General features: G+C 37.2%; 1 protein-coding gene across 13 annotated transcripts in view; it reads left to right on the top strand.

Moving 5' to 3' along the window:
* The window catches only part of SOX6 (SRY-box transcription factor 6), a 370,587-nt gene that overhangs the window by 212,514 nt on the left and 135,629 nt on the right, over positions 1 to 22,444 (top strand). For all 13 annotated transcript variants that reach the window (XM_077179864.1, XM_054635990.2, XM_054635992.2 and 10 more), the window contains 2 exons: positions 12,995 to 13,167; positions 16,632 to 16,700. In XM_077179864.1, the coding sequence (XP_077035979.1) occupies positions 12,995 to 13,167; positions 16,632 to 16,700 (242 nt within the window). The remainder of the gene's footprint in view (positions 1 to 12,994; positions 13,168 to 16,631; positions 16,701 to 22,444) is intronic.

Genomic DNA, 22,444 nt, shown 5'->3' with positions numbered 1-22,444 from the left:
CTGTTTTCCCTGCTTCTGCTGCTTTGAGTTTTTTGTTTGAGTGTCTTGTTAGAAAGAAAAAATAATGCTGCAATTGTGGTTGCTCTAGAAATAAAATAATGAAAATGCAACCTGGACAGTACTAAGTTGTGTTAAGGAGAGAGAAACAATTAGAAGATCCTGTTTTCTTTAATAAATCCTGGGTCTATTTATAATATATTGAATTAGAATGCTGTTATAGTGGAATTCAAAACCTCTTGGTATGTTTCCTACATATTCCCAGTGCTTCAGGATTTATTGTGAATCATTGTAACACTGTGCTTAAAGTTTTGCTAAATCCATGCCTTTGAATATTGGATTATATTAAGACTTTTGAGCAGGCAGTGTTTATGTTTTCTTTCTCAGTGATCCTGTTTCAGTGGTAGAATACCTCTGAAAGCACAAAAACACCCCATGATACCATTCTGGGCTGGGACTGTGAAGAACTTAATTACCCAAGACTCTGTAGCAAAGGGCTATGTTAAATGTTTTGGTTTGTGATCAACTAGGTACACAAATAAATTGAATTAAGGAAAGTTCTGACTGCACTTTTAGTCGCTTCTGAGAATCCTCTGGCTAAACACACTCCTGCTTGTGGTTAGAGTGTAATTATTCCAGAACACTCCTGAAATATGTGTGGAACTGCAGTCTGCAAATGCAGGCCACCCCCTTTGTACTCTGGTTAATGTGATTTGGAAGGTTTGTCCTCTAGTTAGAAATCTTGTCTGATAATTTTGTAGTGTACTTACAGGAGCACAACAAGCTGGTCATAGAATTCTAATTTGCTCTGGATTGCATTATTTTAATTATTTATGTATAAAATAAACCCTTAGGGAAGAAGAGCATAGTTTACTTGTTTGGTTTTTGTTTCTTATGCCCATTCAGTGATGTTGTGGTTATTTCAAAAGGCATATGATAATTCTCATTTGTAGAATTAATATGCTCTGCTGAATTTTTCCTACAGATTGTTAGGTTGTGTGCAGCAGATAAGTAGCACTTTCAATTTATAACTCTTTGATTATGAACTAAATTTAAAATAATATTCAGATTTACAAGCCTAAAGCTGCCACCTAATGCCATTATTAATGAACATATCAATGGACTTCTTTCAAAGCCCACTGAAATGAGTGTAAATCCTTTAACTCACTTCTCTGGGCACATTCTAAATGTATAAAATTTTGTTGCTTTTCCCTACATATCAAAGGCTTTTGACTAAATTGTCTCTCCTCAGATGAGGTAGGAAGTTTCTTCTTTACAGCTTCTGTGATAGACAGGCTATGCTAATGTCCTTGTTTTGCAATAAACTTTGCTTCTTCATTACTTATCACCAGAGGCAATAAAATCTTCAGAGGCAAATATAAGTTTTTCATTGATATACTTGTTTGTATTTGTAAGACATGAAAGATGTACATGTAATTAAGATCAAAATTAAAATTTATATTTTAAGTATATAAATCTTGCAGTATTAATACTCCTCATATTTATATTTAGACACTTCTGAGTCGTGTAGCTAATAATTACTAACTAAAAACTCGTGGAAGTAACTTATTTAACAAGATATAAAAAGTAACTGCAAGACATCAGAAGTCAGAGTACATTTCACAGGGGCACATCTCCTCTCCTGTGTATGTTGTGCATTCTGGATGCAGCAGAAGAAATACATTTGGGTTACAATTTCCAGTATAGGAAAAGAGGCAAGGTTCCTGCAGTGTTCTGGGGTGTTATCCTCAGTGTTACCAATTATGGCAAATGAGCCCAAATAATCGAATCCTAACATGTAAATAAATTACCATTTTACTAGAAAAGCTGCAGTGGTACCTATGGAAAAGATTTCTACCCTTCTTGCACCCACAGAGAAAAGAACTAATTCCTGTCCTTGTTCTCCTTGCCCTTCCTGGCACACAGCTGGGTCAGCTCCACTGCACTGTGCTCCTCAAAACTGGATTAGCCCCCAGGAAGACACAGTGAGGAGATGTGGGGTTTTATTTTTTTCCACTTGATTTTCTTGTGTCCAGCTGCAGAATTACTCACAAAAGCTTCATGAAGTTCAACTGCTCCTTTTTCTTGCCATCACCCCATGGATGTACTTGTGGACATTGAAGTGTAAAGTGTTCCTCTCTATTTAAAGAGAAAAGTCACATTATTTCTGCCAATACTGTGGCAAAGAGCAGGAAAAAAATTGTAAGCCCTCCTTTTCTGTAGCTTGCTCTTAAAAAATGAAAACTTAATTAAAACATATAATTCTTTTTTTTACCTTTCATTATTAATCCATAGTTTAGACAATGGAGAAGACTGGAGAAAAAAAAACCCAAACAAAAGCTTCTTTTACATCATGAACCTTTTTTAATGGAAGTCAAATGATCAGCTACAGAAATCACAAGTAACTAGCTCCTGTTAGATAAGGAAATTAATGTCATCTAATTCATATGAACTGTACTCATCAAATGAGACATTAAGAGAACTTCCTCTAAACTCAGCTTCCTTCCAGCCAGTTTTATGCATGTACATATACAATTCTCTTTCCAGAATAAGATTAGATAGCACAGATATTCACTTCATCCCTGTGATTGAAGATACAAGTTTTAATTGGAGAGCTCTTCCTTCTAAATAAGAGCTTTTTTGCACTTTCAAGGGAAGAAATACTAGTTTTAAAAGAATGAAAAATTGTATAGATTTTGAAATTCTCTCATGTTTACAAAATGAAAAAAATAAGATTAATAACACTGAGAAATCACTTGTTAAAGTTTAAATTGAATATGGGAAAAAAATTGCTTTTATGCAGCTGTGTGTTGTTAGGAAAGAACAATCGATGAAATGGAGCAATTTCAAAATCAGTCCTGAATTCTCCATCTAAATTTCTTTCTTCAGCAAACTCCCAATCTTTTCATGTTACTTGATAAGATCCTACTTACTCCAGACTGCCATCAATTGTGACTTTCAGCACTGTAATTCCAAAGAATACACTACCTATGATTGTATATAAGCAAAAGAAAATCAAGGAAATCTCATTTCACATCTAAAAGAGGATGTTCCAAAAATTATCTTACCACACATTTTATTGCAGTGTTTTATATGAATATTAGAGATGGGTTAGCAGTCATAGTCAATCCTCCCCATCAAGGCACAGCTGCAAATATTAGGAAATTTTTTTCTTCTTCTTTTCTGGAAAGGAAATGTAGGGATTTTCTATTGAATTCAAACATCTAAAAAATTGCTTAATTTAATTAGGATACAGTGAGACTACTAGTGCAGCAGAACTTCATTCAGCAAATGTTAGGAATCAGAAGAGAAAAATAAAAATGGAAAAAAATTATCCAGAAAAGAAAATAATCTTCAGGAAAAAACGCTGTTTTGTTGGAATTCCTTGGAAGCTGTTGTAAAAGGTTGGGCAGTATTTCTCTGTGTAAGCACTTAATTCTCAGTTTTACATCTGTTGCTTCACATTAAACTATAAACAGCTCATGGAGAGAGCTTAAGAAGAAAGTGCATTTAAAATGTCTAATACTGAGTACACAGTTTTTTTATGCCAAATGATGCTGTCAGGAAAAAGCAGTCTCAGACCTAAACCTGGGATATGCCTAATACACAGTGAGTTTTCTGGAAACTGAGGTGAGGTTTGTTTGACTTCTGTTTGATGAGTCTGCTATTTTTCCTTCTATAATTACAAAATTTAGGCAAAACTAATGAAAGTATCCCTGTGTTTTGGGTCAGGCTCAGAGATAACATAATAGGGAAGGTGAACAACTGGCTTCACTTAGTGTTTGTGGGAACATGGGGATCAGCTCTCACGCCATTGTAAATACAGGGTGTTTCTGCTGAAGGTTTTGATCTACATGTATGTGTAGATAATCTACAAGAGAGAATTAGACCTGCTGAATTGATAATTCCAGTGTAATGAAGAAGCAACAACCATTATATTTACTGTGGGACTTGATCTTTCTGATATTTGGTATTTGTGTCCCATAATCAGAAGGAAAAACTTCAGATATCTCCATTTCTCTGTGAGACTTCCCATGTTTTGCTACATGACAGCTTAAATCCTTGTAGGACTATTGGGTTGAAGTTAGTTTTACAGCTCTTGCTAACGAGAAAATTAAAGGATTTGACTTTTAAACCACGTTTATGACTCTGGTTTTCTGGAAGAAGACATTTTGATCTGCTAGTTTTGCTTATGCTTAATGTGTGTTCTGATATGGAAAAAACAAAACCAATCTTGTGCTTTTTTCACTTACCATATTAATGTCCCCAGGAAAAGCTGGTAAATATCACCCACCTGGGATATTTGCACAGAGATGGTTCTGATGCTGGAAGTTTATTCCTACTATGACATTTGAGTATTTCTGCTATTCTTATTAGCACAGCTCCTGATATCTCAGTGTGGATTCTTCTACAGAAGGGAAACTGCTGCATAAGTAAATGATGGTTAGATTTTGTTTGGGGTTTTTTTCTTTGTTGTTACTTTTATCTTGTTGGTTTTTTTTTTTTTCCCTAATATACTATTTCCGTCCGTTATGTGGCCCACAAGTATAGTTTGTAATCTTTGCTGTTGCTATCCTCAGCATAACCTCCTCCTCCCTTTCTCCCTCTATGATCTAGGGAAGTAATGTCATCTGTATTTAAATGGGAAAATCTGAAACTGAAGGGTCAGGGTATTTTTTCAGCTCTCAAGTCCTGAATGAGTGCCTTAAATGGATAAGTCATCTTTATTTTCATTTGTATTTTTTTCTACTCTGAAAGCATTGGAATCAAGTATTTGAATCAATAATAATATTAATAATGTGAACTTTACGCTCTATCCAATTTTAGATAGATATCCAAAATTGTTAATTTTATTTTTGATGTGCTATGCCCTGGGTTACAGTCTACTCAGTTAACAAAACAAAATTTCCCATTTTTCTCTTTATCTCATATTTTGGGGTTTGTATCACAGACCTCTGTAGTCAGAGGCCCCTGCTATATCTTTATATTCTAAGTCAACAGGAACAGGTTGGCTATGAGTTTTTAGTTGAAATGTATAATATGCATTTTTCTGTTTATATCCAGCAATATCAAATTTTTCCTATAGAGACTCTGAACAGTACATATTGAGTATATATGAAGCTTTTTTCTAAACCTACTGAAAGCACTAAACCGTTTACAACCAAATCTCTACTTGCTGCTGAAAAAACCTACAAATAATATATTCAAAAACTCATTATCTTCCTTCTGTGTGCACATGTATGAATTAACACTTAGTGTGTACTTTTAATATAATTTAGAGTATAAATTTACAATTTCTTCTGGATTTGAGAGAAATTCTAAGAAATGAGCCAAAGTGGGTTTTATTTATATTTTTAATTTATTTTCTATTTTAAAAAATAAGACTGTATCTGTGAGATAATAACAAAATCTCTAAACATATTTAAAGTCCTCTAAGGCTTGTGTCAGAGAGAGTTCTTCTTTTCATGTGTGTGAAAGGAAGTAAGGAGTCTGAGAGATCTGTTGGAATTCTGCTTTTTGCTGGGCACTGGTTTGGAGGAGGGGGAGGTCGAAGCTCTGGCTAACATCACATTCTTTCCTGCATTCCTGACAGGGATTACATTTTAGGACTCAACTGTGGATTCACCACTCTGCTAAAAATGGTGCAAAGTTTCATTGTGCTGATCCATGAGCAGGAACTTAGTCCAAAGCTTTGCCTGGCACCCTGCTTTGACAGCTATGGGGCTGTTGGAGAGAAACCTGGGAGCAATTTCTGTTGGTCCAGTCACTGCACTATTTTTATTTTGAGCGTATTGGTTTACTTTGATTGGAACTGCTGTGAAAAGCAGTCAAGGAAGAAAACCTCTGAATGTAAGGTATTGCTCAGAAAACACTTGAGAATTGCTAAGAAACCATGCAAGAGCAAAAAGTCCGGTGAATGTGTGAGGAAACAAAAAAAGTTATTTGGAGGAGCAAAGCTAAGGCACAAGATTTGCTGGACATACTATGGCAGGTAAACCTGCCCCAGGTGATGGCACATCTTTAGGGGAAATATTCAGCTGGATTATTATAGACATTCTTGTGACTTGTTCTTAATGCAGAATAAATGGTTCTGTGATGTTTGAAGAAGGAATAAATCCATCAGATTCTTTTGAGGAGGAAAAGAAGAGAGCAGGAAGCTTTAGGTGGTTGGTGGGGCTCAGTTGAACGTGAACACGCCGAGGTGCCTGTGAGGACAGCTGTGCCCAGCTCAGGGTCAGGCAGAGATCTGGAGCTCTGGAATGGGTCAGGGCATTGGGATGAGCCAAGCTCAAGGGCATTGGGTGCAGGAGGCCAGTGCTGGCTGTGAGCTCAGCTCAGGCAAAGCCAGGGAGGTGCTGGTGGGGCCCTGTCCTTGCCCTTACCTGTCTGTGGGCACAGTGACGTGTGACAAAGAGGGGTCAGCATGGCCTGACTGAGCTGGGTTCATGTTCACTCAGCTGTTTGGCTGTTTTTGGCTAATCCAAGAAAGGCAGGACCATGACAGCTACAGGATTGTTTTGAAAGTCTGCTGTTTTGTAAATCATAGGAGTTGGAAATTGCTCCCACCTAAGAAATTGTTGCAACATGTGAGTTTTAGTATATATGGAATTAGGAGAAAACTTGTGGATTATCAGTGAAGCGTTTTCATCCTCCTCATAAAGTATAACTAATTTAAGCTATTTTTTGTTTTTTTAAATCTGACAATTTTCTCTACAGAATATTTTATGTAGTTTCTAATATTAATTCCCATTAATGTCTGTGGACGTATGGTACAAAATTTCCATGCTCAAAGCTGAAAATGCAGAATCATTTTTGAGACATAAAGGAGGGGAGGGATCTTGCACCTTCCCAAGAGAAGCAATCTGGTGTGTTTTGTATGCTGGACATGTTTGCTGTGCTGCTTTCTGCACTGGGATGCTACAAAGCACAATGGGAGCATTTATAAAACTTTTTATTGACTAAGAACGGGACAGTAGCATATGGGAACACCAACAATTGCTAACTGATCATGAAATAAAGAAATTCCAGTATTCTAGTGTTATAAAAAGAAAGGGGGAAAAAAAAGTCATTCAGAACTTAGTCATATTGGTTCAGCTGTTGTAACCAAAGACTGATAAGATAATAGAGGTCTTTGTGGCTGTTTTCTACTGAAATGCTTTATCTTTATGATACACTTGGGGCCCTTTAGAGTGGAAGCTTTTTAAACTGCTGCTGGAGTTAGAACTCAAATTAGATGCTGTTGCAATGGCAAGGGGGCTCCTTAGTCAGGCAGCCCTCACAAAGTGACTTTTATCTCCCAAGCCCTTCCATTAGATTGTTACTTTCTTCTGTTTTTCCTGTTTATTTTTGTTGACTTTTGCTGCCCTATTTTGTGGCATTTAGAAGGTGACCCAATCAAGAAAGGGTAAATGCTAAATGCTGGACAGAGCCTGTGAAGTGGAAACATCACAGCCCATCTGATGTGTGCTGCAGACTGCAGTGTTAGACAGAATGGTTTAACCAGGTTATCTCTGGGAAGCTAAGATCAAATACACTTTCTTTTATGTCTAGCATTGTGTTCTTGCTTTCCTTTCAATGTCCATGAAATAATAAAATCCCCTCCAATCTAACAGAGGGATTGAGTCACAAAGGCTTTTTTTTTTTTTTAAAGGGAAAAAAAAAAGCTGAAATTGCTTAACTTGTTTCAGAATAATTTTTGATTGTTGGTTGGACTGTTTTGGCTGATGATACTTTGGAGCTGCAGTTATGTGATTTAAAGCCCTACTTAGTTTCTGGCAAAGTCCAAACTTCTTTCTTGCATTACTGCCTCCTGATTTCATAAAAGTCACACAATGTGTTTGTTCTGTAAACGTAACGGGAGTAATCATTTGTGATTTATTAATTTGTATTTCCTGTAAGTGTATGGAGCAAAAGTTAGTTTAGATGCAGTGCATAAACAAGGATGATGTTTGTCATGTTTTACACTAATCACAGAATTCAAGAGAACCAATAATGCTTTGCAGCTGTGTAGAGATTCCATGCAAAGATCTCAAAGCACTTCAGAAACATTAACTAACCAGGCATAAAACCCTCTGATTGGTAGTGCTTTACTTTGTCTACATGTTGGGACACTAAGACACATTCAAGAACTCACAGTAATTTTGTGTCACAGCTAGGAACACTACTTTAGCAAGCTATGGATCATGCCTATAAAATTTTTTGTTTATTTATGACTTTGTCTTTTATTCATTTGATAGAATATGTGGTTTTACCTTGTTTTCTTTTCCCGAGAGTCAGAGAGATTAGTTTAAATTATGCTATGTAAGCCTAGAAGTCTATTTTTTGTTGTGCCTGTTTCTTTTTTTTTCCTCTTACCAGCAGTTATTGCTCTGCCTCTACCTCAGGACAGCTTGCCCCAAGGACAGTAAGAAATTTAACATTGAGAAGCCTGCAGTGTTTGCTAAAATGCAGCAACATTTGTATATAGACTGAATGGGTTGTAAAAGGTAACAGGAGTTTTAAAAGGTGGTAAACCAGTGGTTGATATAGGAACTTTAATTATATTGTATTGCTATACTTTCAGGATACTAGTTTTTAATTTATTTTTTTTTTGCAATACTCAAAGAAATCTAAGTAGATAAAATTCAGGATGGAGTTTATGATTTTTATTAAATGCAGTGTAAGATACATGATGCTCTTTCTGTTACTTAGTGTACCAGAAATCGTGTAGTATTTTAGTAGGTTTTAGTAGATAGAGTTTTGCCACAAGCAGAATTCTTTCAAATGTAATTTTAGACCACAAGTTGAACTCTTCTCTCTTTTTCAGAAGATTTATAGCTACTTTTCATTTTCTGTCTCCTGATTAGATTGACCTATGACCAGAATTTCAAAAAGTCAAGAGTTCTCTTTGATGCCTTAGTTCTCTTCAATCTGAATATTTTAGCTCAATTTGTGCTGAAATCCAAAAGAAAGAGTAAAACAATAAGCACACAAGGAAAAATTAAAATATTGCTACAACCAGATTATTATCACAAAGGTAGGGACATATCCACAGTATTCTTAGAAATAATAACAATTTTTTTTCTGAACTTTTGATGAGACTGACACATCTCCATTTTAAAAAGAAGTCCTTAAACACTATCAGCTTCCCACCAACACTCAAAATTTTAAATACTGCTGGTAAAGGGAGTCAATGGATCAAATTCACTATATCTGTAGTCACTGAAATAAAGGCCCCTAAGAAAAATGTGTCAATTTTAAAGGTCTTTCCTAACTGAAGACCATTTTGTGATAGAGCCAAAGGTTAATAAAATCAGTAGTGAATGTAGCAATTTTACAGATAAGCTATTCACAACAAGTGTAGTTACTTGAATAAAAAGCTAATTCAGTTCTAAAATGCCACATGCAGTAGCAGTGAATAGCTGCTTTTAGGTGCTTTCTGGAGGAGGATAAAATACAGAATCACAGCACTCTTCTTTTCCAGCATCCCTGGCTGCCTGTAAATTGCTGTGAATGGGACTGTGGGCTGACAGGCTCTATTAAGACAAACTGCCTTTCTCATCGGAGAGATAAAATAAATCAGGTGTTTAGTCAAATTAAAATACTTCAGATGGAGCAGGCCCTGGGGAGCACTGATCCACCTGACAAATCTGAGAGAAACTCAAGACAGATGTGTTTTGGGGATAAGGAAGACCCCATGGAAAAAAATGTACTGCTGTCTTTGGAGTAAGAGAATAGGATTAGAACAGAGAGAGAGCTGTGGTATATAATATTTTATGGAAGCTGGCATATTTACTGTTCATTTTTTACTAAGCTTTTTGTTTTATCTGTTTTTATGGCAAATACATTTTACAGATAGCTGTATTTTAATTTTATTTATAGATATTTTCAGTCAGCAGCAGAAGTTTATTTACTGGTAATGAGTTTAGGAATCTCATTGCTCGCTACAGTAAGTGGATGCGAAACAGATGATGATGGCACACAGCTACTGATGACCTCTCTTGTCCCAGCCAGATCAGCTCAATCTGGTCTGCATTCTAAGCAAGTTGGTTTTTATTGGTATTTAAACTGTAAAATAATGGTCGGGATTTTCCACTCTAAAATTAAATTATGCCTCCCCCCCCACCCCACACACACACACACAGTGTTCATACAACAACATTCTCATCTTATGCTTGTTCTTGGTTAGGTGTCCTGCAGTTTCATGGAGGTCTCGTGATTTTCCAGGAGCACAGTGTACATTTTGTGGTCATCAGTTCTATTCTGTTGCTGGATTACATAACAGGGTACAAATTAAAGAGCAGAGTACTTTAAATGGGGTCATTTATTTCAGATGTGTTTCTCGGGGGAGGGAAAAGGAAAGAAAAACAATTGCTGTGGATTCCTGAACAAGAAAAGTTACTTCTGCCTGCTATTGTAAAAGAATCAGAGAAAGAAAGAGAGGGAAAAGGGAAGGAAAGAAAGAAAGAAGGAAACACAGACAGACTGACAGACAGACTATAAATTTGTGGCAACTATATCAAATGATTCTAAGAAATCCTAACAAAACAACATTTTGTAGCCTTTGCAGGCACTCTTTGTGGTGGTTTCCTACTCATGTCATGGAGCAAGTACAAGCTATACAGACCAATATGGAAATGGGGTGGGAGATTAATATCTGCTTTGGGTGTGTAAAAGATTTTACGACTGTAAGCTCAGGGGCTTGCATTATGATGCCAAAGCTGCTTGACAGATGTGAAAGTCTCAAGCTGTTGTTTCCCAGGTGGCAGTGGAGAACAATAAGTACCATTTGAGGCAGCAGGTTGCTTCCCACTGGCTTTCTAAAATTGGTGGGTGGAGTGGTTGATCTCTTCTGGTCACAATGGGCGAGGGAGTTTTTCTTTGGCAGAAGAGTCTTTTACCTATGGAAATGAATTCAAAACCACCTAAAAGACCTTTGAACCATGCCAAAAAATCTTCAAGACCTAATAACACAGTTTAGCAGGGTTAAGGTAGGTCTATATTGAAGCTGCAGAGAATTGAACAAATGTCAGCACGGAGCTCAGTACATGCTGAGGGATCCTGGCAAGGCAGTTCTTCCAGGGCAGGCACTTTCCTGGCCACACAGCTGCCTAAGCTTACTTTCAAAAATTATTTTCTATTTGTTTTGGACTTGTAACAGCTTTTTGCACAGAACTCTTCTATTGCTTCAGTCACTTGTATCTCACTAAGGCTTTGCAATGAGTTGGTCTGGGTAGGAGAGTCCTTCAGTTTCAACTTCATGCATCCATCATTCCTCTTGTGACTAAGGAAATCACTATCAACCCTTTCTAAAATTTCAACTGCAACAGAATTTACACATTTTTCTTCTTCTGGAGGACTATGTCACATGCATACTGGATGTACATTAGGCATTAGAGGGTAGGGAAACAGCAGCTTCTTGGAAACTCATTTAAAACTAAGATACTTAATAGTGAATAAGAAATTGAATCTTTTTCAGTACTTTGCATTGCTAAATGCAATTAATAAATGTACATAAAATGTACATTTACATTTTTGTTTCTCAGTGTTTGAGAAACATCTTTGTTTCTCAGAGTTTGTTTAGAGTGAATGACTTAAGCTACACAGTTTCTTTTTTTTCCATATGAAGCAATTTCAGATAAAGGTTTTCTTTTAAGCTGCTTTTGCAAATGAAATTCTGTGTAAGAATCTTACTGGCCCCACAATGTAAGTAGTGGATAAGCTTGGGTTTGTCACCTTCTTGGCAGGATCTTGTTTTGACTTCCTTCTCCTTATGAAACCTGTCAGCCCCTTTTTCCTTTTCTTTACAAGATATCCATCTTATTCCTGGGAAGAAGCTGGAGTCATAATCTTGTGACTGTTTCTCCATTCCCTCCCAGGTCCTATTGCTCACACCTTTTCTTCCTCTTCAAAAGTCCAGTGACTTCTTTATCACAGTCCTCTATTGTGAACAGGGGAAAGGAAGTTTCTGAATACTCTCTTTTGTGACACTTCTCATATCATTGTGGCAGACTACAGGCCTGAATAATTCTTGGTTTTCTTCTCTGATTTTCAATTCTACTTTACAACATTGAATTGCTTTATTAATCCCACTTCCAACTCTAACGTTCTTTCAGATGGTCTTCCAATATTCTTGGACTTCTACTTTGATGTATTTATATTATCTCTTATAGACCTATGATTCTGAGGTGCTCAAAAAAGGAAATGTATTGTATGGCTCAAATATAGGAACTGACATTGCTGTTTCTGACAGAGTAATATGTTCCTATATAAGGTGGGATATTTTCAGATTGATTTGGAAAAGGACCCTGTACTCTCCACTTATGAGACCCATGCAATTTACCCATAAACAGACCATTAAGCATCATTAGTGCAAAGAATAAATGTACCGTAGTTTCATATTAATTAAATGCTCTCTGTAGAGTAAACTTTGAAAGTTAAATGAAAATTCTTAAGCTATTTTCTCAGGTTAGCCATTTCTCTTGAGGACAAGTAAAGCTCATTTTTAATACAAATTCTGTAACCATGGCTTACATTTACCTAAATGACCTACTGGATATATGGGTATTTTAGAGAAATTATCAATAAATTCTTCAACTGCTTCTTCCACCAAACAGCATCTTTTAAATTCTGTTTTAGCATTTGTACATACTTGGAGTGAAAAAATGAGAAAATATATAAACTGAGGTAAAATTATGTCTGATAAACTATGAATGTATTTATCACAGTGGGCAGATTTAGATGGAGAGGATCCAGGGATTCATACAGAATAAATCCCTGCCAGAAAAAAGGAAATATTCTGTATCTTTTTTGCTCCCATTTCTGTTACATCCTCCCTTGCTTAGAGCACAGCAAATCTATGTGTAACATTCTTTTGAGATTTGTGAGTAGAAAATATATCCAAGCTGCTGTTTGAGAAAGGCACATTGGTGATGCAGCCATTTGTTTGGAGGGGTAAATATTGCTCTGTAAATATTGTCTACCTCATATTTACAGTCCATCTTTCCCCCACGTTTAGGTACACCAGAAAGCCTGGCAGAGAAAGAGCGGCAGCTCTCTACCATGATCACCCAGCTGATCAGCTTACGGGAGCAGCTCCTGGCTGCCCACGATGAGCAGAAAAAGCTGGCAGCCTCTCAAATCGAAAAACAACGGCAGCAAATGGACCTTGCTCGCCAACAGCAAGAACAGGTGAGGCTCCAAGAAGGAAACCTGTGAAAATGGTTCATGCAGAATGCTTGTCGCAAACTCTGCTCTGCCTGCTGTTGTTCCCTTTTGTGGTTTGTTTTTTTTAAATATCTGCAGAAGTTAGACTTTTCTCCAGAAAGAGGGAATATTATAGGACCCTGAAAAAACAAAAAAGGAGTGGATGATAGATTTCACAGTTCTCCTTGCACTGAGATGCAATTTTGAGAGTTATGAACAAGCCAGACTTATAACCATTATTTAACACTTTCTCTTTCTGAAAAGAAAATAATTAAACAAAACCCCTTATGTATTCAAACCTTCAAATACCTTGCATAAGTAAGGTTTGATTCGTTTGTTGAGGTGGTGAACAGTTTTTTTTTCTTGCTTTGTCTTTTTGGTTTTTTTGGGTTTTTTTTTCCTTGTTTATTTGTTTGGTTTAAAGATGCAGTTGTCCAACGAGCTGTCCTCTTCTCATTGAACAAAAGTGCAACAACAATGATCCCATGCACTAGTCCCCTGAGCATTAGATCCGACAGATCCAAATTAATGTGTGGTTTTTAGGAATCTGACATTATTACTAGAATTATCTTTTCAGTTAAATATATTTTATAGGATATATACAGCAATGTATGCTCTGTTGATTTTAATGAGTTGTGACGTCTGGTATTTTATGTGCTTGGGTATTTGCCCACATGTAGGAATATGGACTCATCCCCTAATGGAAAATAACATAAAGGAACACTGTAAAAAATCAGAAGTTAGAATGTCATTTAGCCATCTAGAGATGACACAGTAATTAACTATTGACACTTGTGAATAAGCTAGCACAAATTAATCTTGACACATTTGCAGACGAGTGATATCTTACAGTGAACACTTTGTAATTATATTTCAAAATGAAAATTAAATGACACTTAAAACTAGGTTGTCATGCTCAATGAAGCGAGCATGTAGCTCAACCGATAGGCAAATAAAATTCAGAATTTGAGCCACATGGTGCTTGTGTACCCTACTTTACTGTGTCAAGCCTATACATCAAGACGATACTATGGTAATTGCATTGCAGGGTCTTGGGTACATTTTCTATCACAGAACTGCTCCAGTGAAGAGGAACCTTGGAGATTAGATACTCCATGGTATATTTCTTGTTTTCATCAGGAAATGCCTATTCAAATGTGCTACATTGTGCATGCAGGTACAAAAAGCTGTTCACAAGCTGGCAGAACCCTGGCAGATCCATTCTTTTGCACGCACAAACAAAAGTCTCCTCCTTGTCTTGGCTGTGGTTTACTGTGTTAAGCTGCAGCCAGGTCATCAGCAGCTCCGAACAATACTGGATGTAGGGTACTGTGTACCTGTGAAAAAATGATACAGCACTGAGAGAGGGTGGCCCACAATGCAGCTCCATGCTCTGTATCATTTCACTGTGAAGCTGCCCACTGTAACCAACTTTTTCTTTTGCTGAGACTTCAGCAGCAGGGACAATGTGGATAAAAAGCCTGACAGACCTTATCTTTAGTTACAAGCACTGCACTTCTAAGATGGAGTCACATAAATTGGTGTGTTGCTCACTAAAAGAGGTGACTCCAGCTCCCACAGAGGTTTTAAATACTCCGTATAGCACTGTGCCCATTAGGGTTGTTTCTCCCAGCACAGGCACACTGCTGGTCTCTGTGCTGACAACAGCTACCTGAGCTTCTAGGACCAGCCCTCAGGCTACCTGGGTACAGGAACTGCCAGCTCTCTCTGATTCCCTTTTTCACTCAGTCCTCACTCACTGTATTTTATTGACTTGCCTTGGAGGTTCATCCAGATCTGTTTGAACACCAAGATCCTGAAAGGGGTTTGAGCTCCATTACAAGCATTGCTGTAGTGATCTGTCAGAGTTGCTTGACTCCATCTTGTAGCCCTTTGCCTTCATCAAGCCCCAGAATCATGTAGACTTTAATTTGCCTCCTTGAGGCCACGTACAAGACTTAAAATACACATGAATTTTAAGTTGATTTCTCTTACAAAAGTGAATTTTGACTGAAAAAACTTAGAGTTATTTCCATGTGACAGTGAGAGATTAAGGAAATGACAGCCTTGGTCTCCGTGTATGCACAATTACAAGCTGTTAATATGTGACTGCAAATTCCTTCTGAGTTAATCTGAACAGTTTTCACTAAAACTATGTGATTGTTTATTTCCAAACCAACCTTTATACATTCCTGTCATTTTTTTATCATAAAAACATTTTACTTAGCTTTCTCTGTTTATAACAGAATAAGTGTGCTCAGAAGATGTTAGGGAAGGAGCCCAAGAGGGTTTTTGCCAAATGAGAAACTGTGGATTTGAGTGACCAAAATACCTTTGTCACCAGCTTCTTGCTGTTTTATGTGATTCCTCTGCTCTAGATAAATATTTATAGGAGGGGAAATTATACTTAAGAAATGAAGGTAGCAGAAGTGCTGAGGCTGGGATTTCCAGGAAACACAAATCTTGCTCTCGTTTCAGTCTGTTGCACTGTTGCCCTTCTAAAGCAGAAGTCCAGTTGTTCCCCCAGCTCCCTGTGGCTTCTCCTCAGTGGCTGCCTTCCACATCACCCATTGCAGGGAGCAGCTCTGTGGTCTGAGGGCAGGATCCTATTTCCCTTCTGCTCCAGCATGCTGATTTTGTGGCAATCAGGGAGGTAGATGGAGTATCTGCAGCAAATTCTCACCAGTCTCTTAGTGTTCTTCACCCAAACATTTGCTTTTCTCCCTCTGTGCTAGAGGAGGGATAGAGTAAACCCTTATCCTGCAGATCCCCCACTGATTCTACCAAATCTGGGTAAGAATATCTGCATATTTCATAGGGCTGTGTGGAGGATAAGCTGCTGAGCACCAGGTACTGCTTTTACACAGAATAAGGCTCTGCTTTGCTAAGTAGCTCCAAGGATGATTTTTGAGATTTGCAAGAGAAGTAATGCGCTGCTCATTGTGGAGAAAGTCAGAGAAGCTTACCCTAGGAGCTCGTGCTGAATAGTGAAACATCTATAAACACCAGCAAAGGCTCCAGTTCAGCAAAGCAGGAAAATGTATGTTTAACCTTAAGCACCTGCGTAATCCCATCCCCATTCAGAAAAGCACTTAATTTTAAGCATGTGTTTCATTCCCATTGTAGCTAACAGTAATGCATCACAGTTAAAGATCACCACAGGCTTAAATGCTTTGTTGAATAGTGATGAGATTATTCACATGCACACAAATAAACCTATGTTTCTGTGCTTTTCAGAGCTAAGGTCTCGCTGCTTAAAATACATATTTCTTACTCGCTAAGTAGATTTTTATGTTGCATTTAAATTTACCTCTAAAAGATGCCCCACTTAAAAAAATAATATGCTTAATAAAATATAATGAAGAATAACAAATATTATGTTTTTCAGTCAATAGTATTGAAATTTCAATATTGCTGTTTTAATTTAATGGAAATTTTATTTCTAATAGATTGCAAGACAACAGCAGCAACTTCTGCAACAGCAGCACAAAATCAATCTACTGCAGCAGCAAATTCAGGTCAGTGTGTTTTATTGCTCTCTTCTGATTATACTTAAATTCCATTTATGGAGAGGGAAGGGTCTAAAATAAAGCAGCCACTCGCTTTACTAACAAGCCTGAGTAAAGATGCTTTTTATGGGAGTTCCTTGGGTCCCTGAAAATTATTGTCAGACATCTTTTTTTGGTGCAAAGAACTTTGCACCAAAAAAAGTTTTCTTCTGAAAGTTATGAACTATTTTTAAATCTCACCATCTTGTCATAATTCTGAAATCTGCAATCAGTTTGACTTGCATTGTGTGAAGTTAAAACAGAGTCTCAGTTATTGCTGGAGGAATTCTGTGTTCTACAAAGGCAAAATTGAGACATTGAAGCAGTACCAAGTCCCTGGCACCAGTCTGCTCATGCACAAAGACCCGTAGGTATATGTGTTCCAGGTGCCTTTGGAGTAATTATACCCTTGTGGATCTGGAAGTATTCTGGAGATATTTAATTATCTGTACTTGTACTCAGAACATGTTTTAATTTTGTGCAAGTATACGTGGGCAGAGAGTGACATGGATGCAGAGGCATTGTTGGCATGTGACTGTGTTACCTTCTCTGCTTCCCACTTTGAAAGCATTTCCATGGGCCTGTTCAGTGATTGAAATATTTCAATTTGGTCTGACAGATGATTGTGCTGCCAATCATTTCTTATAAGCTTGGGCTATCCATTTCTTTTCCTTAATTAGCAGATTGCTATGTTACTAGATGCCAAAACTGAAGTTTTTCTTTCCCTCATCCCAAAGGAATGCTTGTAAATGCTTTTGAAAATGTTGTAATGCAGTCTCAGTTACACTTCTAAGGGCTTTATTTAACAAATATAGATGTGTTAATACCTTGTATGAGAGACACAATTGAATTATAAAGCACCATCATTGTTGTTGCCTATTAGGAGACTGTGTGTTCATATTAGGTGTTCATCAAGGATGAAAGAGATAGTATAAGGAAAAAAGAACAGTGTAAGGAACTAAAAAGAATAGTGTAAGGAAAAAAATACACCATCTTCTCTAAGTGGTATTTGCAAGTCTGGCTTCAGAAAGCAAAGAATAATATAAAAAGAGTCTTAGCATAAAAGCTAAGACTGAAACCTAGCTAAGTCTACGAAACAGAAGTGTTATCTGTATGAGAAATTTCTAACTTTTAAAATTCCTTTAAAAATTAGGAAACAGAGGAATTATGCCTAGGGGTTTTTTTGTTTCTGTTTGGAGAATTGTAGGTATGTTTGGCTGGGATACCTGCTCTGTAGTAAAAAGCTCAAAGGTACTTTAAGTTTCCCTTCAGTCAATACTTTCCAGTAGCTTTACCCTTCCACTATCTCCAGGGATATGTGGTCTTAGAATTCATTTCTAGAATAGATTGAAGGTTCATTTTCTCATTCACTCCACCTTTCTTCTTACATAGTGCTGAATCCTCCACAAGTTTTCTTTCCCATCCTTTCCTAGATGTATTTGCAAAGAAGTGTTTCAATGGTTATTCTGTTCATCCAAGCTAAACTATTTCTTGGTGACTCGTCCTTGTATTTGCTTCCAAATTCTTATTAATATATTGTATTCTTATGCCATAGCTCCTCAGTGGTTTGGGCTCTTTACTGATTTATGATTTTTACATTTACCTGAGTCTAATCAGTGTGTTTGAGGCAGTGATGATTGTTTCTTCTCCCAGCTGGTCAGCCAGATTTGTAGTGGGCATATCAGGGCCCAAGGAATGCTGTAGGCTCCAGTAAGAAGCACTAAGCACACTGGGCAGATGCCAAGTCAAATGTCCAATGGTCTTTTGGGGAGATTACTAAAAGAAAGTTCCCTGGGAGATTGTCTCCAGCTCACATAGTCCATTTGCTTATGAGCCAAGTGGTCTTGCTTTGTTTATTCTGTCTTAATTCTATGGCAGGTTTGGCAGCCAGAAGGGACTTGAGGGAGAAGTTACTAAGTTGCATCTGCATTTCATAGTAGGTTTGCTGCTGTAGAAGAGGCTATGAGTGTTATAGTTTGAGATGTGTAGTTCCTTAAGGGCTAGAGCTGGGATGGAGGCAAAAGGGAGGCAGGTGACAGAAATAGTGCTGTGCTGGTTCTCCCAGATCCTCTCCCACCATCTTCCCAAGAAAGCTCAGTACCAGTACTGAACTCATGCTGGTGACTCTGGGTGGAGTTCATCGTATCAAAAATAGGTAACTGCAGTACAGATTCTGTCTAATTAATTATCTAGATTGCTCTTGTAGTGAGCAGTGAGAAGCTAAGTGAATTGTTTCAGGATACAATTTGTCTTGTCCTAAAGTAGATGTTTAAAATATATCAGATAAATTGATATATTTATAAACACTAAAATGGCTGTTTCTCTCCATTAACTAAGGAGGATATATGTGTCAATGCCTGTAGTGTAGAGATCTGATGTGAGATGAGGTGAATCCTGCTCTCTCTGTCTTGAAGGGGAAACAAAATTTCTATGGAATGTTTACATTCCCAGTTTAGTTTTTGAGCCTGGTAGAATTTGCAGCTCTGTCCCCAGTAACTTGATTTTGTTTAGAAGGTTTGTTCAAAGACACTCTTGAGCAACAATTTTCAGGAAACAGTGATTACCCACAGAGAATGGTGTGGGCCCTTATCTGCACTTCGTATGCGTGAGAAAGCAGTAGTACCCTTCCCTGCCACTCCCCTTGTGAAGAGATTACAACATGTGAGCAGCACAGGTGCCAGTTCCATCTGGGCAGGGGCCCACTCATGGCGCAGCGGCTCGAGGCAAGTACAGCGCGTTCTCCAGGATGCAGGAGGAGAGGGGCGCTGCTGATGCAATGTGTTCATCGTGAGACACACAGTGTGTCAGCTGTCCTCTCCTGAGGGGCAGTGTTAATTCTTGAACAAGAGTTTCTGTGAATAAGTGCACCCAGTTGAACCATTTAAGCAATTAGAAATTGCTTTAGAAGGGGCTTATAATAGGTCAGCCACATACAAAATTTAAAATAATTTACATTAAATAATTCACGCTTCCCCTGGGCAACTACTGGGTAAATATACTGAGAATTTGCATTACCTAGTATTTCTTATTTATATTGTGCTGTATATTATCTGTTTATGTACTCATTTTGACCTTGTTTCATTTAATTGGTGAACGGGTTGTTTCTTTCTTTGGGTTTTTTGGTTTTATTTTGTTTTGTTTTGAGACCATTTACTAGAGCACCTTACTGCAGACTTGTTACATATCCAAAACTTTGTCAATAACCTATGAGCAAAGAGCACTTTATCTAGGCGTAGTGTATGCAAAAAAAAAAAAAATAGGTATTTCAAGAGTACAGAGGTCATTAAATGTTCTGCATGATCATCTCATGTTTTCTACGTGAAGCTAATGTTTCTATCAGGGTCTGTGTGTTGGGGAAAGCAGTTTTGTTGGCTAAAAGGAGTGGGGAATCTGGACTTCTCCTCAGTTCTGTCTCTGATTATCAGAAATTTGGCAAGTCATATCCTTTCCCTCAATTTAAATGTAATGTTTTGAGAATCTTAAATGAAAATTTTCAAATAAATGCAGTGTATTATTACTTTTCAGCTCAAATGTTCATAATGTTCATAAACACTCTTCTATAGAGGAGTCCACAGAGATGGGAGGAAATCTACTATGCCAAATTAAGTTCTTTATTCTGCAGAGCTGTGCAGAGAAATCACTGATTTCAGTGCAAATTAAAGTTGAGAATATAATGTGGGGCAAATAAGAGCTCACAGATCAGTCTTCAGGTTGCTTAAGATTTTTTAAAAATATATGTTTTTTCCTTTGATTGTTTAATAAAAAATATTCATTCTGTAGTAGAGGGAACATAATTGGGCTAATTCAAGGACATCTCTTAGCCTGTGCTACGAAAGGGAAAATCTCTAGGAATAAGTGAAAAAGCTGGTTAAAGGAGGAATTTGGTAGTACATCATGAAGATTAGATTGGAAAAAGGGAAGACATGCATTTCTTAAATGTTTCCAAACCAGGAGTCCTGAAATCCCTGTGAGTTCTGTGCCTCATTATGAGAATTCAGTCCTTTCAGAATGAGACTTGGGGACTTCTTCTGAGCCCCTCCATGCCTATCTGAGGAAAAGAGGTGGATCCCACTGAAGCTTGGAGCCTGTTGCTCCAGGATTCCCTCTGAGAATGGGGGTGTATGTAGATTTAAGCGATGAAAGTTTTTAGGGCTTTCCTCCTTGTGGGTAGGTTTCATCAAAGCAACTCCTAAGTCTGAAGTCTTTAAAAGGGACAGTGATGGTTGAGCTTTTCTGCAGAAATCTATGATGAGGATAACTGTGAAAGATGAGTCAAGCTGCTTTTGTCCATTTCCCTTTACCTTTATTTCTCTTTACTGTGCTTAATGCCATTGCAGAGCATTTTGTTTTCTGTTTAAATCAGTATTATTTCCATTGCACACAGAAACTAGTTTCCTCTGCTCTCATAAGTCTTCTGTTTTAATTCAGCCACTAGAAATTATTCCTAATAGTAATTTTTTTAACTTTTAATCTATACATTCATGCTGTTCTACTTTCCTATAAATGTTCTTACATTTTCTGTTTCCCTCAAATAGAGGGAACGTGATTACTGTGATAGTAAACAGACAAAAGAATCATAACTATAAAATTACAACTATTTAAACTGTCTTTGAATAAGAATCATTTGAATCATAAGTAAAACTTAAGAGACTGAACCAATGAGTCTCTCTTCTTATCCGTGATTAACTACTGACAATTGAGGTACCTGGTGAGCTGAATAAGGACTATCTCTTTATGTGAAGTACATGTCTAAAGATCAGGAATAATTACATTCCACATTAGCCTTCACAGCCTCCCTGACCTGGTTAATTAATTTTTTGCTAGGATAATAATAGTAGAAATAGATTTAAAGATACGCTTCATCATTAAGTATGTAACTGACCTCCAATTTTAAGAGCTGAACCTTTCATTTATTGCCTTTTGGAGACAGGTTAAAGCTCCTTGCAGAGAGCTTGCTGAAAATGCACAAGCTGGAATCCAGTTATTGTCAGCTCAGTTATGCTCTCTGAGGTTGTCTTTCTTTGTAAACTCTATTTAGTGTTGACAAGCAGAAGCAATGGCAGTTGTACTGTTCCAGCACTAGGGAATATTCTCCTCTACCTTTTTTTCTTTTTTTTTTTTTTTCTGTTATTGATCATGAAACTGATCCCTTTCCAGCAAGCTCTGCACAGGACCAAATAAAGCCATTGAAAGCAATTTGATACTTCTATTGGCAGGGTACACAGATCAGATACTCCCTTGAAAGAGAGAGAGAGAGAGTTATAAACAAAGCTTAGAAGTCTAGGAATAGCCCCCAGCTTCAGCAAACCCTTAAAATATTTTGTAATTGTATCTTCAATCATGAATTAGCTAGGAAAAACAGACCTTTTTTGCCTTTATATTTCACTGCTTTATGCTGTTTTTAATTGCCCACAGGCACACTGTTGTGATCTTCTTTGGAAGTTTAAAACCAGGATAAAAATGCAAATCTAATTATTTCTTTTATCTAATCTAATTAACTTTTACAAGCAATGATAGATGCACTGCAGCCTCCATCAAACATTTTAATAATGATGTTTCTGGATTAAGGAATAGGTAAAAGTACTGTAATTTATAAGCAGTCAAGATTATGGCAGTAGAAAATGTAAAATATTGTGGTGGCTTAATAAACTATAGCTGCAGTTTATTAATTTACAGTAGAAAGGATGCATTTCCCTTAAAACCCAGTTTGCTTG

Source organism: Agelaius phoeniceus, chromosome 6 (genome assembly GCF_051311805.1).
Source record: "Agelaius phoeniceus isolate bAgePho1 chromosome 6, bAgePho1.hap1, whole genome shotgun sequence".
In the NCBI taxonomy this organism is placed as follows: domain Eukaryota; kingdom Metazoa; phylum Chordata; class Aves; order Passeriformes; family Icteridae; genus Agelaius; species Agelaius phoeniceus.
This window is presented reverse-complemented; position numbering and strand designations above follow the sequence as displayed.